Here is an 18,530-nt window from a genome sequence, read left to right as displayed (position 1 = left end):
TGAGTTAGGAAGGCTCGGGGAAGGCAGTTGGGTGAGGCTCCCTGACACAAACCTGGCAAGGTGGATATGTGGCTTGCGGGGTGCCTGGGCCCGAACACAGGGTTGTGATTGTCATCCGAGGAAAACAATCACGCTCCCCTGTGTTTCCCTGACCCTGGGAGTGTATGTAGCTCTGAGCACTTAGCACCTGCTTCTGGGCTTGTCTCCCCTCGGCCCCAGCATGGAGACTCAGGGGTGCAGGGCCCATCTGGCCACATTCAGGTAACTCAAACACCTCCAGAGGGTAATGACTAAAACAAGAACTTTGTTGGAAGTTGAGACCCCTCTCCTTGCTGAGATGGGCTTGGTTCCTCTGAAATGCTCACCTCCCGTTCCCTTGACCAGGCTGAGCGCATCTCTCTTTCCTCTCTCTCGGTGACACCCTAGGCTCTGTGCCCATCTGCATAGCCCTCCTAGATAGTACTTGAGATGACCCCCCCATGGGTCTCCCACATGCCTGCCTCACCTTTGGTGCACGGGGTAACTCCCCTCCCCCTGGTCCTGGCAAACACCGAGGTTCCAGGCTTCCCAGATGGCCCCCCTTCCTCGCAGAGAAGCTAGCTGGCCCAGCTTTTGTTTTTTGTATTTTCCAAATGGCCATCAGAGCACTGGTGCCCTGGATCCTCCTATGGGGTATGTATCATGTTCTCGGTGGGGGGGGGGGTCTTGTGGAAGCTCCCTTTCCCAAGGCTCGAGTTGAAGATGGGCTTGAGGAAGAGGCCCCAAGTCATTTCTTTAGGAACCCTTTCACCGCAGAGGGTGGGAACTCACAGCACAGCTCCAGCTAAGATAGACTTGTTTATAAAATCCTTTTCCGTCCTCACTCTTTTTATCCACCCTTGATGAGAATGGGGTGCCCAAGGGTCGCCTGACGGCTCACAGAACTACCTGCGTCTTGTCAACCTTCCACGTGCTAAAACTCCCCTTGTTACGAAATTGACCTAGTGTCCTAGCCAAAATTCCCATGCTAACATCTTGGCTTGTGATTATTTCCCAGGCAGTAGCGTTTCCAGTAACATTTTAAAGTAGTCAGCGCTCCCTGGGATTGTCAGCATTCCAGGGCCCTGAGAATGTGACCGCAGGATCTGTCGTCAGAGAATCCGCGCAGGCTGTGTATCTTCCTTGCCATCCCGGAACCGCGCAGGACATATCACCCCCCCCCCATTTTCTTTTCCCTACAGACTGCATGTTCGGGAATGGCAAAGGATACAGGGGCAAGAGGGCAACCACCGTTTCGGGCATCCCCTGCCAGGAGTGGGGAGCCCAGGAGCCCCACAGACATGGTATTTTCACTCCTGTGACAAATCCACAGTCAGGTCTGGAAAAAAACGTAAGCCACTTTGATTTGGACTCTATTTGGCCTTCTGCTGACCAATCTTTGCAAAGAGGATTGGTCCTGTGGTACAGCAAGGCAGCTGGACAGGTCCTCGGGGGCGGCAGAGAGGATTAGGAGAGACCTCAGGAACTCAGCCTCCGTGTAACTGGCATCAGCACGTGGCAACGACCCTTTCCAAGGGCAAGCGGACCTCCGGGCTTGTGGCCACTGGGCTCAGGCCCCTCATTTCGCCTGTGACCTTTAACACTGTGGGCTGTTTCTACTTTCTAGCATTTGTCTTCTACATTCTGGTGGTCAAGGGTGACTTACGTGACATTTTAGTCAAATTTTTCTAGAAAAAAATGTGGATGGTCCATTAGGACTCCACGCGGTAAGATTTTTCCTAGTCTCACCCACTCTGTGGGGTGGTTTATGTGGGGGGTCTATACAGGACAGGAAAAGAAAGACATCGCCTTCCTGTGGTTTGACCCTGTTGGAATGTGCATGGTTGCCGAGAACAGTTTCTGGAACAAGAGCAGATGGGCGTCCCTGGGGAGGACACCGCAGAGGTGAACCTAGGGATGAGTCAGTCGTGTCCCACGGTCCACTTTTGCTACTGCTTGGTCTCTAAGAGGTCCGCTGACACAGGCTGCTGGAGGGGCGGCCCCTTTCTATCACCTCTACCCAGGGCACCTGGGGGGCTCAGCCAGTTGAGCGTCTGACTTTGGCTCAGGTCATGATCTCACAATTCATGACTTTGAGCCCCACATCGGACGGGCTGCTGTCAGCGCAGAGCCCAAGTTGGATCCGCTATCCCCCTCTCTCTGCCCCTCCTCTGCTCATGCGTGCTCCCTCACTCTCAAAAATAAAATAAACATTAAGGAAAACCTATAGCACCTCAGGGCGCCTGGGTGGCTCAGTCGGTTAAGCATCCGACTTCAGCTCAGGTCATGATCTCACAGTTCGTGGGTCCGAGCCCCACGTCGGGCTCTGTGCTGACAGCTCGGAGCATGGAGACTGCTTCGGATTCCGTGTCTCCTTGTCGCTCTGCCCCTGCCCAACTTGTGCCCTATCTATGTCTCTCAAAAAATAAATAATGTAAAAAAAAATTTTTTTTCAAAGAGAAAAACTTATAGCACCTCTACCTTAGCCCCTCGGGGGTTCTATCCACTCACAGGGGGCTTGACCGATGTCAAACTGAGTCAGAAGCTTTATAATATCCTAAAAAAATAACCTTGCCCCTACTGCAAAAAAACTAGGAGCACTACCATTTATCTTTTTTTTAAGCGTGTTTATTTTGAGAGAGTCAGAGAGATTGAGCGGGGGAGGGGCAGAGAGAGGGGGACTGAGGATCTGAAGTGGGCTGTGGGCTGACAGCAGAGAGCCAGAGGCGGGGCTTGAACTCTTGAGCTGATAGATCATGACCTGAAGCGAAGTTGGACGCTTAACCGACTGAGCCACCCAGGCGCCCCACTACGCAGCTTCTAATGACAGCGGTGAAATGTCTGTCTGAATACCTTCTCTGCCCTGCTGTGCCCAGCCCTCCATACACCTGCCTTTTGTTTTCAGTACTGCCGCAATCCCGATGGTGATGTCAATGGTCCTTGGTGCTACACGATGAGTCCAAGGAAACTTTTTGACTACTGTGATGTCCCTCAGTGTGGTAAGTTGCTTGCCTTTCTGGAAGGAGATGACTTCTCGGATAAATGCAGCATCATCTCCCCGATACAGATTTGCAAAAGGAAGGCTCTGTGCTGAGTGCGTCGGGTGGGCTGCCCTCTCTTCATCCTGGGCCTCTTGAATCTGTCCTCCTGGTGGCCCCCTTGGTCAGGGAGTCCCCTTCCCTGACACCTGAAATAAAGTAAATACATCATCTTCGCAAAGAGCAAACTTAGAGGTGATCCGATCAGCCTCAGGATGGTCTCACTGAATTCTCCATGTCCCGCTTGGGCTGCCTGAAAAGCAAATTTAAGTCCAGTCCCCAGACAGGTGACTCTTCTCTCTCAGTGGCTGAGAAGTAAGAAAAAACATACGAACAACATGACCCAGCTAAGCGTACCATGTACGTTGCAAACCTATAAACTGTCATCCTAAGAATTCAATGAGCAGTAATGTAGATTTTTACCAAGCCCCAAATCTCCTTTCTCCTCAGATTCCTATTCATTACCCACACATTAGCCACATAACTTAGAGAAAGCTTGTCTGGATTCTTTCCTCATTTCCCTGAGGTTTTCCAGGGAGCCAGAAGCTTGGATCAGGGAAAGGAGAAAATTTGGAATAACAGATCCATGGGAAGGTCTGGAGAACAACGTCAGCCTCTTTGATTTGGACCCTGTGTCATCTCCTGCAGACCTGTCTTTGCACACAGAATTCGTGCCGGTTACAGAAAACCAGGCTGGACCTCCCCTTTGCTCGGCTTGGTTACATGTGATTGTGTCTGATTGTGTCTGCCTGGTGGAGGGACTAGTGCTGGGGAGGGAGAAGCTCTGACTGCGGAATCACCGAAGACCAGCGTGCAGAGGCGGTTGGGGGGCAGTCGGGAGCACAGGTGAAGAGCACGGGAGCCACTTTGCCAGGCTTTGCACCTGGGGCCCTCCTGGGTAGAGCCGCGGGGTGGAAGGAGTGGCCAGGGTGACAGGCAAGTTTGCACTCGGCTACTGTTATTCTGCTGTCTGGCTTTGGGGGGAGTTTATAGCTGAATCTTCCTCGAGTGGGTGTTCTCTCTGTTCTGCAGAAGCTCTCTTGGCGGCCCCTTCATCTGGAAGTCTCTGAATGGGGTTACTGCCTTCCCTTCAGCGGGTCACTCCTGATCATCAGCCCTGCCCCTTCTGGAATACCTGGCCGCCTCTTACGGCCCAGGCTCTCGGTGCTGGACAGGCCGCTTGCTTGGCACGATGGCCTTTAAGTTGTCTTACCAGCATGACATTCATGTCATGGGCTCCACAGCTGTGCCTGGGATGATGCTCCTCAATGCCCATGGAGGAGAAGTACAGTAACTTCACAGGTGCAGCCCTTGGCCACCACCAGATGCTCTGGCCTTTTGGAGGCTAGAGCTGTTTTAGGCATTAGTGGGTGGTGCCAAGGAAGGAGCACTGCCCTTATTGCCTAGCGGGAAAGGTAGGAGGGAAATAGAGAATAGGGCAAGTGGCTGTAAGTCATCCCCAGGGCATTGGGTTAGTCTTTGGAAGCTTCTGGAAGCCCTGTCCCGAGGCTGGCTGAGAGATGTTTAGGACAGTTATCTTTGTTACATACAACTATACACACACACACATGCACACACACACACACACACACACACATGGGTACGTGTATGTACACACAGAGTTTCACATCAAAAAAAATACCCATCGTGCCTTTCAATGGACATGACAACTATGGTTTTCAGTAAACTTTATGTGGTTCAGATGGCACAGAGAAAGAAGAAGAAGAAGAAGGAGACAGAGAAGGAGAAAGAGGAAGAAGAGGGAGATGATGATGGAGATGAGAACCTAGATAAATCACATCAAGTCAGAATAACATTTGGGTCATGGCGCCCTCAGCGAACTCTCAGTGTAACACCTAACTCTGCTTCATCCCTCCCCCCAAAATAATACAAGAGCACTTAACATTTTCCTGAAAGGAGAAGGTTCTGTGTTGTCTACTGCCACTTTTGAAATCAAGGGGAAAAAAATATCCCAAAAGATGCTTGTGACCTTGCTGTTCAGTTTGGGCTTTGAGATGTCAAAACCTTCGTGCTTTGACCATGACCCATTGATCTCTCTGGGGTTGTGTGACGCAATGGGCTACCTTTCATTTAGCTTCTTTAAATGTGACTCTCTTCTCCACTTTGTGCCACAGCGTCCGCTTCATTTGATTGTGGGAAGCCCCAGGTGGAGCCGAAGAAATGTCCTGGAAGGGTTGTAGGTGGATGTGTGGCCAACCCACATTCTTGGCCCTGGCAAGTCAGTCTTAGAACAAGGTAACAACATTTCCAGAAACGATTAGTTCCATTCTTCTAGGTAAGCCCTGCGAAACCTTTCTCATTTCACACTGAATCCACAGAGCTTAAGTTATCAGTACCTGCCTCTATATTCTTAAGAGGAAGGAAAACTATGAAAATAAAATTATATTTTTCTAGGTTCTCTACTTTGAAAATAGCCAGAATTGGAATATTTTCCTTGATCTGGGCATCTATCGTCAAACTCTGTGGATGTAGCAACTTACACCAAATTCCGATATTTCTGGCAGAGTATTGGAGATGCCCGGAGGGTTTTTATCAATGTCTATTGTCTCTTTGGAAGACAAAGGGCAGGGGGTATTTTTAGAAATGTGTTACGTTGAGGGAGGCATGGGCAAAGTTATCTATAATCTTTGACCGATACCCTTTTTTTTTTTTTTTTTTTACACTTTTGTGAATTCTTGAATTTAATCAAAGGGTGCTCAGCCATTCATTCACAAGCACATCCCATGTCTTCACTCTAAGTTCAGGAGCACCATAATTCAAGAGTGATCAGTTCTGGTCCTATGGAACCCAGAAGGTTCGGGTGACTGTTTCAGTGGCATGGGCTTTTAATAAGTTCGATTTTCCTGGATGCCTCTTATAAAGCGCACGTGTGGAACAGGCTGATCTGTTTTCTGTGTTGCTCTGTCATCTTGTTTCGACACCAGGGCAACACTTCTGCATTCGGTTGTTGTTCTCAATTGCCTTCCTTCCCTATATTTGGGAGATGCCACCACTAAACTCGACTTCAGTGTATTTCATTCTTTTGTTGAGTTGGCTTTTCTTCTCTTCACCTTATCATTTATTAACTCTTTGCTATACAAACCCTCACCTTTCACGCATTTCAGGTTCTTTCTTTCCCCAACCGTGCTGTGGTCTATTTCCTGACTGATTATTCGGGCACTTACAATTTGTATCCCTTTCATTACGATGGAGTGGCTGACACCCAAAGGGTAAATATGAGCAGATTCCCACAAATCACAGCTATTCGGGGTCACATTTGGTTCAGGTCTTGCACAGGTCTTGCCATAAAGAAATAAAAGAGGCCTCACGGGTAGGACCTTTGGCTGGTCACTTCTGTTGGAATCCGGGGGCAACGAGTCTAAGCCACGGGTGTGGACTTCCTGTTGCAGCCCCATGGCTTTGTTCTCCTGTGGACCGGTTGTGCCTGGGTCTCCCCCTGCCAGCTAAAGCGTGGTGAGGATGAGACCTTCTGGAAAATACACTACTGAAGCACAACTCAAAGTTCTTGCCATCCTGATGATAGGCTGGTAGCCTTTTCCTATGGGAGCATCAACTTTGTTAAAATTGAGTGAATACTTCTTTCGGGCTTTCTGTAGAACATATCATCCGATTTGAACTAAAATTCTGGCAATTTTCCTTATAGATTTGGACAGCACTTCTGTGGAGGGACTTTAATAGCCCCAGAGTGGGTGTTGACAGCTGCCCACTGCTTGGAGAGGTATGTCTGGGGAACATGAAGACTTGTCTTAAAAACTCTCTGCCTCTCTCCCCCTCTCCTTTCCTGATTTTCTCCCTCCTTCCTTTCTCTCTCTGCCCCTTCTTTTCTCCCTCTCTCCTCCTTTCTTTCCTCCTTCCCTCCCTCTTTTCTCCATCCCTCCCTCCTTTTCTCCTTCCTTCCTTCCTTCCTTCCTTCCTTCCTTCCTTCCTTCCCTCCTTCCTTCCTTCTTTTTATGGCAGTGACACTAGGGACCAGGGAGTGGATGTGAAGGTTGAATCAGAATTTCCAGGGCCACTGGATGAGAGAGAAGGGGAATGTTTCTAGGGAGGGTGGGTATGTAGGCCTGGGTCCATGGTAGGACAGACCTCCTCACTGTGACAGACACGGGTCCTCCCGGGTTCTCCCGACATGGGTATCTGTCCATTCTTCTTCTGTGGTCAGGCCAAAAGCAGCTCGAGAACATTCCTTAGTGACCAGATTCAGGTAAACGGTGAGCTTTGTCTTTTGCTACTTGGAGGTCGCTGACTGTGGGTAGCGAGGTGGGGAGAAGACGCCATGTTTATGACTCAGAAGGCCACCTGATGAAGGGGCTGGCACATGACTTTGCTCCAAATGTCACCACCTTTCCTAGATCCTCAAGGCCTGCAGCGTATAAGGTCATCCTGGGCGCACACCGAGAACTAAATCTTGAAACGGATGTTCAGGACATAGAGGTATCCAAGCTGTTCTTGGAGCCCACACGTGCAGATATCGCCTTGCTGAAGCTAAGCAGGTACTAACTCACCCTTGGTTTTCACCCCAAGATCAGGGATAACATTTGCTTATGCTTATGTTTCATGAGCATAACAGAGTTGTGCGTATGTGTGTGTGTGTGTGTGTGTGTGTGTGTGTGGTGGGGAGAGACACCGTCTAGGACATGAAAGACACAAAGGCTTTGGGGAACAGAGAAAACCTGGGTTCGGTCCCATTCTGCCACACATTAGCTGTGCTCTTGAAAAAAGGCATCAGACAGATATCACAGGATTTCACTCGTAGGTGGAATTTGCGAAACTTAACAGATGATCACAGGGGAAGGGGAAATAAGAAAAACAGAGAGGGAGGCAAACCATCAGAGGCTCTTAAATACAGAGAACAAACTGAGGGTTGATGGGGGGTGGAAGGAGGGGAAAATGGATGATGGACATTAAGGAGGGCACCTGTTGGGATGAGCACTGGGTGTTGTATGTAAGTGATGAATCACAGGAATCTACTCCTGAAACCAAGACTACACTGTATGTTAGCTAACTTGAGACTAACAATTGAAAAGAGGCACCAGGATTCGGTTTCCTTGTGTGGAAAAGGAGTGAGTTGAAATACGAAGTGCATGAAGCTCTCACTTAACGTTGGCCAGTCAGCTAACATACATCAATAATCAGAGAAGTATTCAGTTCTTCCAGGTTGACCGTTCTCCTCTCAAAACAATAATTTGTTTGGGGGAAACCAAACGAAATCACATGTTTCAAAGCACTTCAAAAGCTATAATATAGGGTCGCCTAGATGGCTCAGCGGGTTGAGCACCCGACTTTGGCTCAGGTCACGATCTCGCAGTTTGTGAGTTCGAGCCCCACGTGTCGCTCACCGCTATCCGTACGGAGCCCACTTCAGATCCCCTCTCCCTCTCTCTGCCCCGCCCCCGCTTGTGCTCTCCCCCATCCCAAGTAAATAGTTTTTTCAAAAAGCTACAATATAGACCCACACACAAACACATACACACACAATTCACAAATGCAAGTTCCTCTTCCTCCTATCTATGTTTTTGTTTTTGCTTTTGCTTTTTTGGGAGAGAGAGAGAAAGAGAGGGCGAAAGTGAGTGAGGGGCAGAGAGAGAGGGGGAGAGAAGCAGGGCTCACCCGAGGCGGAGCTCATGTTTTTACCCAAAGCGGGGCTCAAGCTCACCCGAACGCGCGAACTGTGAGATCATGACCCGAGTCGAAGTCGGATGCTTAACCGATGGAGCCACCCAGCGCCCTTCCCTGTCTTTGGTTTTATTTTCCCCGTTGAAATAGAATTTTGTTAAGTCTGACGAAACGATAAATCTGCTTATGTGACTTAAAGTTAGTGATATTTGGAAACTGGTGCCAATGGAGAAGGCTGATCGGACAGCTATTTTGAGAATAGGCGCATTTGGGCCGGGCAACAAGGCCCAGAGAACACACGTACCGTATCTGGTGGATTCCAGACACCGTGGGATGAGCCAGGATGGGCCAGGCCAGCACAAGTAGAAAAGGTGTTTTCTGCATCGTACTGTGTCAGTGGAGCAGGGAAATACCAGCTCAGAGGATTCTGGGGGCTTTGGGCCAATGGCATCTTGTTGTGAGTGACCAACAGAGGAGTGGCACAAGAATCCTAGTGAGGCAGTCCGATGTAACTTTTGATGTTTTTCTTTCAGATCCGCCGTCATCACCTCCAAAGTGATCCCAGCTTGTCTGCCACCCCCAAATTATGTGGTTGCTGACCGGACATTATGTTACATCACTGGCTGGGGAGACACCCAAGGTGAGAGAAATTCCCAAACTCACACAAGGAATTGGTGTAGACCTATAGCCTACAGGAGAAAACGACCATTTGTGCAAATTCCTACCACTTTTCCTGAGGGTCCACCCTTCCTGACTTTGTCTTGGTTCCCGCCTAAGTCTCCATAATTCATCGTCGAGGGACGTGGGCGAGGGACGGAGTAGTCCCTCTTGGGACTGAGTCTCTTGGCCCATACATGCGACATTGATATCCCATCCCCAGGTAAGTAGGGTTTTGAAGTAGACCTGAACATTAAGGGTGTTTGATTATTCTTCATGTGAAGTTGGCCACACTGAGCTCCCTAACATGGCACGACACAACAACAAAAATTACGTGAAGCTCATCTCCCCAGATCCCCACACGCATTCGTAGGCGAGGAGAGGCCGTTGGTGGTGGGACAGACTGACAGCTGGGGGAAAGGAAGGAAGGTTCCGGCCCTACGGTGGCGTTCGGTGTTGGTTGATGGGGTGTGCGTGAAAGAGGAAATGCTTATGCAGGATGCTGTATCAGCACTCGTGCTGCATTTGGGGGGCCCCATCTTCTCTTGGCAGTAGGCCCTGATAGGGATTATATTCGTCCGACTCGGGCCTCAAAACACTGTAAGAATGCCTTAGATCGCTGCCTCGCTTTCTCCAAGCGTTGGTGAGGGCTCCAGAATGGGGGTCAGGGGCTCCGGAGGGTAGATCTCGTTCTGCCGCTCGCTGGGCAAACTGGACAAATCACCTTGCCTCCTTGTACCACTTGGCCTGGAAGCCCTCACCTGTAAAACCCGTGCTTCCGAATTGTGTTTCACACAGTGTTTTGTTATTAGCTTTCGTTTAAGCAAGGTTTTGTGGTTTGGGGGAAAAAAAGGTTAAACCTGACTGGCCTTGGTCACTTCCAACCTGCCTTCCTTCTTTCTGCACTTTTCCTACATTTGTGAAACCCCGCCTCCTGAATGTTGCCCGTCCCCTACTTTCCGTGCTTTGGAGGCTGTGAGCACTGAGAAGTTAGTGGGTGTGACAGTCTATTCCGTTGTTTTGCATTTAAAAAAATTCAAACATCCCAAACCCCTACGAGTTCAATATTTTTTGTTTCCATTTTGGACATGAGGGATCTGAGGTTCCGAGAAGGCACAGGGCGGCCCCCTGGGAGCCGCATGCACAAAGGGCGGGCAAGGGGGGGTTCTTGAGTCAGAACCCCGACTCCCACCTATCGGCTGCAGGCTCTTTTTGTTTTTTTATTTTTATTTTTATTTTTTTTAAAAAAATTTTTTTTTCAACATTTATTTATTTTTTGGGACAGAGAGAGACAGCATGAACGGGGGAGGGGTAGAGAGAGAGGGAGACACAGAATCGGAAACAGGCTCCAGGCTCTGAGCCATCAGCCCAGAGCCCGACGCGGGGCTCGAACTCACGGACCGCGAGATCGTGACCTGACTGAAGTCGGACGCTTAACCGACTGCGCCACCCAGGCGCCCCGTGCAGGCTCTTTTTGAACCTGTTTCCTCAGCTGGAAAACGGGCTGCAGGGCCACGGTGGGGGAAACGAGGAGAGGGGTGCACGGAGCACTGAGCATGGCCACCATCCACAATTTTCTAACTGCCATCCTGTGCTAGGTTCCTCCAGCTACCCTGGCCTCACCCTCAGGTCGAGTGGGAAGACGATTCTCCGAATACTCAGTGAACCAGGGGGAGTCACAAAACAGGAGTCAGGCCTGTTTACCACTTTTCTTATGTCAGGAGTAACGTTAGATCAGTGTTCTCAGCTTCTCGGCGCGAAGTCAAAACTCTCCCGTTCTCCCTTTCAGTCTCCGGACTTTCCCTGACTTGCTATTTCAAGGCAAGGTGAGCATTCAGGCAAGGGGCTCGTTCCGGTTAGTCCTTTATCAGCAGAGTGCTTCTGGGGCTGCTGCCTCTTCCTCCCCACAGCCCCTATCAGGGCGCCCCTATCTAGGACACTCCAGCCTCCCGGCCCTCAGCAATGCCATCTCTACCGTGGCCACACGATGGCAGCACTTCTGCACAGACCACACCAATTTCGCCGCCAGCTAGTGGGGGATTTTGTCACCAGCATCAGGACGGGTCTTGCTCAGAAAGCAGATACAAGGGCAAGACACTTGAATAAATCAGTTTTCAGCAGGATATTTGAGAAGGCTGGTCCCTCCCCACGAGTACTCAATTCAAGTAGTGCACCCCACCCGATGCCTCCTCGGGCCCTTCTTCCACGGTGGCTCTGCCCAGCCAGAGCTGGGTCAAGCCTCTCCTTCCCAGATGGCGGTCCCCGTCCACGCTCCTGTCAACTCCAGATCCAGCGTAGGTATTCCAAACTCAACATGACCGTCCAAGTGTATTCAAAGTCTTTGGAGAAGGACTAGCACCCCGTCTCTTGGCTGTTCCACGCTAGCAACGCTTTTTTGCGAGACACGTGAGAGCCGGGCTTGCAAGATTCGAAAACTGGGTTATTTCTGAAAACACATGCCCGGGTGTGTCTATCTGGAAAAGCAGCGTTTCCTCTGGCTGTTTTGCAAATGTTCCACTTCAATTTGCCAAAGTAGAAAAAAAAAAAAAAAAGAAGTTTTTTACAAAAGAAATACGAGGAGTAAGACAAGCACATGGGAGAATATTTACTCTTCCTAACTGGGAAAGAAGTGAAAACTAGGAAACAAACCAGGACAATTTTCACCTATTATATTAGCAAATATTTTTAAAAATATTAAATACTCAGAAGTGTAGGGTGAAGTGCCCTTTTTTTCTGGTGAAATCGTGTCCTGTCATACACTTTTAGAAAATAATTTGGCAACGTTAACCGGGAGCCATAAACACATGTATATAATTTCCGGGAACCAGGGTAAGAAAATATTAAGGAATATAAATAACATGCATGAACAAAGATGTGGACAGTTGGAAACCACTGTAGGAGCCCAGAAACACGGGTGTGAAGAATTTGGGCAATGATGTCACAGACCCAACTTCAAATCCCAGTTCCTCCACTGACTTGCTGGGTGATCTTGGGCAAACTACACACCCTCTCCCAGCCTCAGTTTCCTTCACTGTGCAATAGAATTGACAAAAGTGCCTATTTCGTGTGACTATGGTAAGGATTAAATGAGATACACCACCGAACGAGCTTGTGCCTGAAAAAGTTTATTCCGGTAAAAGGCGGCCATTTTTTTTTATATTGTGGTAAAGTATATATGACATAAAGTTCACTATTTTAATTATTTTGAAGAGTACGACTCAGTAGCACTTAGTACATTCGCAATGCTGTGCAACCACGACTATTATTTCCGGAACACTTACCTTAAAAGGAAACCGCCCACTCATGAAGCAGTCACCCCATCGAGATATTAACTACGGGCACCTGGATGGCTCATTGACCATCAGACTCCGGATTTCAGCTCAGGTCATGATGTCACAGTTGTGAGATCCAGCCTCACATTTGGCTTCTTGCAGAACGTGGAGCCTGCTTAAGATTCCCTCTCCCTCTCCCTCTGCCCCTCCCCTGTTCGTGTGTGCTCTCGCTCACTCTCTCTCTCTCAAAAAACAACCCACTAATTACACAGATCGTAGTATCCAAAAAAAAGCCCTTATTATATAAGATTGTGTGAAATCAACCAGGGTATAAAGTCATGCAATATGATATAAGTAGTAAAAAAGAAACAGGCATCTAAAAAAGACTGAAAGTGAATATATGATATAGTAACACCTGTATTTCTCAATCTCTCTTTACATATTAAAAAAGATTTCTTTAGAGTTAAAAAAAAGAACCAAAGAAACATAACAACACGAACCCCAAAACACCACAAAGAAACCCAGATTTTTAAATCCAGGTCTTGGGAACATGAAATCGTATATAATATTTATACCTTTAAGGGGTAGAAAGAAAGAGAAGAATTCCAGTAGTATTAGGAACTGACTTCTTTTAATTTTTATTTTGAGAGAGAGGATGTGAGCAGAGGAGGGGCAGGGAGAGAGGGGGACACAGAATCCGAAGCAGGCTCCAGGCTCTGAGCTGTCGGCACAGAGCCCGACGCGGGACTCGAACTCCCGAACCGCGAGATCACGACCTGAGTGGAAGTCGGACGCCTAACCCACTGGGCCACCCAGGCGCCCCGGGAACTGACTTCTTTATACAACCTCACGGTCAAACGAGAGACCTGTCACTGTTGCTCTGTTGTGCCGGAAGTTTCCCTGGGGGCATATTTGGGATCTGGTAGCCATTTCCTTAATCTTTTTAAACACAGGGACCTTTGGCGCTGGGCTCCTCAAGGAAGCCCAGCTACCGGTGATTGAAAATAAGGTGTGCAATCGCTACGAGTATCTCAACGGAAGAGTCAAATCCACAGAGCTTTGTGCTGGGAATTTGGCCGGAGGCACCGACAGTTGTCAGGTAAGGACAAAGTCCAATCTTCTGCCGTCCTGCGTCGGCCTCTTAGATACCTCTGCCCCCAAGTGGCAAATCCAGGAAGCCTTTGTGCATTGAAGGCCACGTCCACGTGCTACCCAGAAACATTTTAGGTCTGGCCCTGAATGCGGACTGAGATCATCTGAGGGGATTTCTCCGGCCCTGAGTTCCAGATGGGTTGTAAGGGAGTCAAGTATCATCACTGCCAGAGCCCCACACACCTGGGGACTGTGTTGGAGCATGGGACTCGGGTGGTGGCCTTACTAGCAGGGAAGCAAGGGAGGGTATGGGGAAAAGACCAACTGTGCCCCCTTTGCAATTATTCTGGGGTTTACTCTGCCTAAGGGAAACCCCAAGGCACAAGGGATGAGTCCACTCTTCACAAGGGACTTCTCCCTCAGGAACACCAAACGGTGTGGTTTTGCTAAATGCACCCTGTTAAGTACCGAAGCACTTCAGCCCTTGTTGGGTACTGAAGCCACTCAAATAACACATTAATGAGTTTCTTTCTAATTGCAAAAGAATGTTCAAGTACTAGGAAAACATACATTTGGGTAACAGAGGGGTGACATCCCATAATAAAAGGGTGCCGGTTTAATCCTCTCGTGGTTCTTTTCTCTCTCTGCCCAGGGTGACAGCGGAGGGCCTCTGGTCTGCTTCGAGAAGGACAAGTACATTTTACAAGGAGTCACTTCTTGGGGTCTTGGCTGTGCCCGCCCCAATAAGCCCGGTGTCTATGTTCGTGTTTCAAGGTTTGTTCCTTGGATTGAAGGGATAATGAGAAACAATTAATTGGATGGGAGACAGAGCGAGGCGTCAGCACATCTAGAAGCTGGAACGCGGGTGGGGAATTGAGCACGCTCAGAAATGATTGACAGTAATCAGACCAACACACTGTACTCACACCGCCCGCTGCTAAACCTCAACATTTTTTAGTATTATCGTGGATAAATTGTTCCTGTCCGTGGACTGCTGGATTCTGTAATAAAGTAACACATTTATAACATTTGTTCAAAATAAACTCTGTACTTCCTTTAACTTTTTTGAGCTTCGTTGTTTTCTTGTTCTTCGTTTATCCTACCCATTTTAAATAGTGTGACTCTGCCAGACTTAGGTGATCTCTCTCTTTCTCATAAGGAGTCGTTGCATAAAGGACAAAGGAGCCTGTCAGATCATAGAGAAGAGAGCAGAGAAGTCCTAGTAAGCCGCCCATATGTTTATCATGTCTACAAAAGACGGGTTGACACACGTCTTTATTTCTGGCACCGCGATGGATGTTTTCAAAGCTGCAGCATGTATGGGGAGTCATGAGAACAAATTCTATTCTTGGGGATGAAATCTGTTACTGACAACTTGACGTTAGCTGAGCACAGCGGACACCGGGCAGAGACTTGTGCACGGTGAAGGGAACCGGGCAATGGCCGTGTAATACAAGACCCGTAGGGAGCCTGCGTGCTATTCTGGGTTACATTTGAATCTAGGAATGGTACCAAGATCCACGACCGCAGACTGAAGGTAGAGCACTTAATTTCCATCCCTAATTGTCTGCCCAGACAGCCTGTACTGTCACGCGGGAACGGTGTTTTCCAGTGACGCGTGTGCAAAAGGAAGACGGAGAACAAACCTTGATTGTTCTTGACAATTAAACACTTTTTTATTGTGAGCAGAACCAAAATAGCAACTCAAGATGCAATTCAAAGGTGAGAGTATCGAGGAGGAATAGTCATCTTCCGGCATAGAGAAGTGCGAAAACAGCGACACTGCAAGTGTGGACGAATACAGGGTGACGGCAGCATGAAGTCCCCAAAGAGCGGTGTTTATTTCATGGGAAAATAAAACATTCATATTCAGTCCTGTTGTGCTGGAGGATTACAAAACTTATTTTACAATTAGCCCACACCCCGTACCTATTGCCATGTGTTCACAAAGAATTGTCTTCTTCGTTGGCAAGACTCTCCTCGGTGCTCGTTTTGTCTGTCCACACAAAATAACTCATGAAAAACTTCTGCGTAAGATATATACTGAATCGGAAATACCACGAATATAACATACAAAGCAGAACAGCAGGAAAAGGTAACAGATATGTATTTAAGCTCTGCATTTCAAAAGTCTCAGTAACAAAAAAAGAAAGATCAAATCCCTTATTAGTGTCTATGACATCACTTCTAAAGCTTCTCCCAATTCTTTTAAACATGGATATAAATTGACCTTACTTTTAAATTAAAGTGTAAGCTGCTTCCCAAGACAGGTTAAACGTGTCAAGGTTGAATGAGAACAGTCCATGGTTTTCACCCTTGACCATGGGCGGCATCACAGAACTGAACTCACAAGATATAAGATAAATATCCCTTCAAGATTAAAATCTTAAGACCCATGAAGTCAGAACCCATGGATTTTGTTCAATACTGAACTGAGTATGTGGCTCTATCTTCTGAGGCCCAAATCTGATTTAAGAAAACAATAGGGTCAAATCCTCAAATTGTACAGCAGATTTGTTCATGATCACGGAACAAGGCCCGAGCATGCCCGCAGGCCCAGACGCTACAGTGGCTTCCACAGGGCAAAACAAGAAGAGAAAGGAAAGCCTCAGTACCACGTGGCCCAGGGTCCTTAGATTCAGTCTCTTCACAGGCAGGATTTCCAATTCTTTATCCTCCCTGGAATCTTCAGAACGCTCAGCTCGGAGCTTTCGTTCGTCGATCAGATTTGATGAACCCACTCTGGACACTTTTCCCCTATCCCTGGTTTGCACGTCCTTCATCTTTGATGGAGCAAGCAGTCGTGAGAACTTGGTGAAGGTTTCTCTCGTCCCTCTATAACTGGGTCAGACCTGCTGCCCCAACTTTAGACAAAAACTGGGGCGGGGGGCGCTGTATGTGCAACAGGCTCTTGGCTAAACCAGCCGCATACTCTGTGCGCCCAGAAAGTTCCCTAGCGCCATAAATCCTAATTCATCCGACATCATATAAAAATACTCTGGGCAGTTTGAATGTCTTTGTACAGCATGACGAACACTTGGAGCCGCGCGGCATAATGTGGCTAAAATGGACAACACGCACGTGTGTGCAAGGCACATCGGTTCCTTGAGAGACATCGACCTAGAGAGCCCCTCCCTTCTGTCTTTGGCAGGGGGGCCTCAAAGGTGCGAGCTGCAAACCTGGGTTTTCTTTTTCCTGCCACATTTGTAGGAATATGGACTAACAAAACAAGGAGAGAAGAGAAAGTCCTTATGAACTATTATACAACAAGCTACAACAAAGTTTTCTTGCTCAACATTATAGTTGGTTTTGATCAAACACACGGACATGTAACATCTCATAAAAGCCCAATTCAAAGGTGACAAAAAAACTGTCACCAGGCTCATTTTTTAAAACCTGCTTTCAGACCCTAGGCAGGGTTAATCTGCATGTAAGTTCTTTATGTGACAGGACTAGGACGCCACCCACCCTGACCTGGTCCCTGAACCCTGATACAAACCAAGCAATTGTCTAGAAAGACACAGTTAGCAAAATGTTTCTCTCTTTTGGATAAAGCAGGACCTTACGATGGTCCTGAGGGACCATCTTGATGGCTCAAGAGGATTTCACACAGTTTAACACCTTTTATAAATTTCTTAATTTTGATTTGCAAAATGGCAGTATCTCAAAGAGAATCTTCGACCTCACTCCAAATTTCAGGTATCATTGCTCTAAGGGTGAAAAATAGGTGGAGCTTTTGGGTGAGAAGTAAGTCATTACTCGTCACTTCATTTCCAAACAAGTGTAAGAATCTGTTTGGATTACTTCCCGAGGCAAATGCCCACCTGTTCTCTGACTGTTATAAGTCAGTTACTGCGATACGAGCTGATGGTTTTATTTTACACACACTGATGAGCTTTCCTTAGGAAAGTTCTGAGATGATGAATCAATCTTATGTTTCAAAATAGCATCAAGAAACAGGGAGATAAAATCCAAAGAAATCACTGTCTACGTTTTAGAGGTTTGGTAACATACTCAGGAGACACTTAGCAATGGTTGCTGACCTGAGCCAAAGGCGGACGCTTAACCGACTGAGCCACCCAGGTGCCCCAAAGCTGTGAACCTTTCTAAGCATAGATTTCCTAGCACTGAAATGAGTGAGGATAAGAACTGTGATTGCATAAAATCATTTTGAGTATTAAATGAAATGGCATGTGTGAAACCATCCATCACACTGGTACTTGAAAAATGCCGCCTTCTAATCTCTTCCTAATCTACAAGTGAGGAAAAGAACTGCCAGGAGGTTATTAACACTTCGGTCTTCTTATAAAGCTTTTTGGTGCAAAAATTTTTTTCAAGTTGAGAGAGCCACATACTTAATTTCCAGGCTGTTATTTAGAAGACTGGTTTTATTTTTAAAATCAGCAAATTATTTTTTAACTATGCAAATAATACAAGGCCATGTGTTGTAATGAGAAAATTAATCAAATAATACAAAAGTCTACAGAGTGTATGGGGCTCCTGGGTGGCTCAGTTGGTTAGGCGTCTGACTTTGGCTCAGGTCATGATCTCACAGTTTGTGAGTTCGAGCCCTGCGTCGGGCTCTGTGCTGACAGCTTGGAGCCTGGAGCCTGCTTCGGATTCTGTGTCTCCCTCTCTCTCTGCCCCTCCCCCACTTGCTCTGTCTCTATTTGTCTCTCAAAAATAAATAAAACATGTAAAAAAAAAAAAGTCTACAGAGTGTAAAAGTGAAGTCTTCTTCCCAATTCATTGCTATCCCAAGAGGGTCTACATTACTATATTAGATCTTTTATTCTAATATTTTACTAATTTACTAATT

The 18,530-nt window shown here is 47.6% G+C and overlaps 2 protein-coding genes across 3 annotated transcripts in view; one reads left to right on the top strand and one right to left on the bottom strand.

The window, feature by feature from the left end:
* PLG (plasminogen) overlaps nt 1–14,771 on the top strand; it is a 43,565-nt gene extending 28,794 nt beyond the window's left edge. The window contains exons 12-19 of the mRNA XM_006932130.5: nt 1,221–1,369; nt 2,924–3,017; nt 5,192–5,312; nt 6,721–6,795; nt 7,427–7,567; nt 9,224–9,330; nt 13,573–13,718; nt 14,364–14,771. Coding sequence (XP_006932192.1) covers nt 1,221–1,369; nt 2,924–3,017; nt 5,192–5,312; nt 6,721–6,795; nt 7,427–7,567; nt 9,224–9,330; nt 13,573–13,718; nt 14,364–14,525 — 995 coding nt within the window. The 3' untranslated portion in view covers nt 14,526–14,771. The remainder of the gene's footprint in view (nt 1–1,220; nt 1,370–2,923; nt 3,018–5,191; nt 5,313–6,720; nt 6,796–7,426; nt 7,568–9,223; nt 9,331–13,572; nt 13,719–14,363) is intronic.
* Nucleotides 14,772–15,362: 591 nt separating this feature from the next.
* SLC22A3 (solute carrier family 22 member 3) overlaps nt 15,363–18,530 on the bottom strand; it is a 96,085-nt gene continuing 92,917 nt past the window's right edge. For both annotated transcript variants that reach the window (XM_023254555.2, XM_023254554.2), the window contains one exon: nt 15,363–16,930. In XM_023254555.2, the coding sequence (XP_023110323.1) occupies nt 16,870–16,930 (61 nt within the window). In that variant the 3' untranslated portion in view covers nt 15,363–16,869. The remainder of the gene's footprint in view (nt 16,931–18,530) is intronic.

Source organism: Felis catus, chromosome B2 (genome assembly GCF_018350175.1).
Source record: "Felis catus isolate Fca126 chromosome B2, F.catus_Fca126_mat1.0, whole genome shotgun sequence".
Classification (NCBI taxonomy): domain Eukaryota; kingdom Metazoa; phylum Chordata; class Mammalia; order Carnivora; family Felidae; genus Felis; species Felis catus.
The sequence above is the reverse complement of the archived record's forward strand: the minus strand, read 5'-3'. Positions and strand labels throughout refer to the sequence as shown.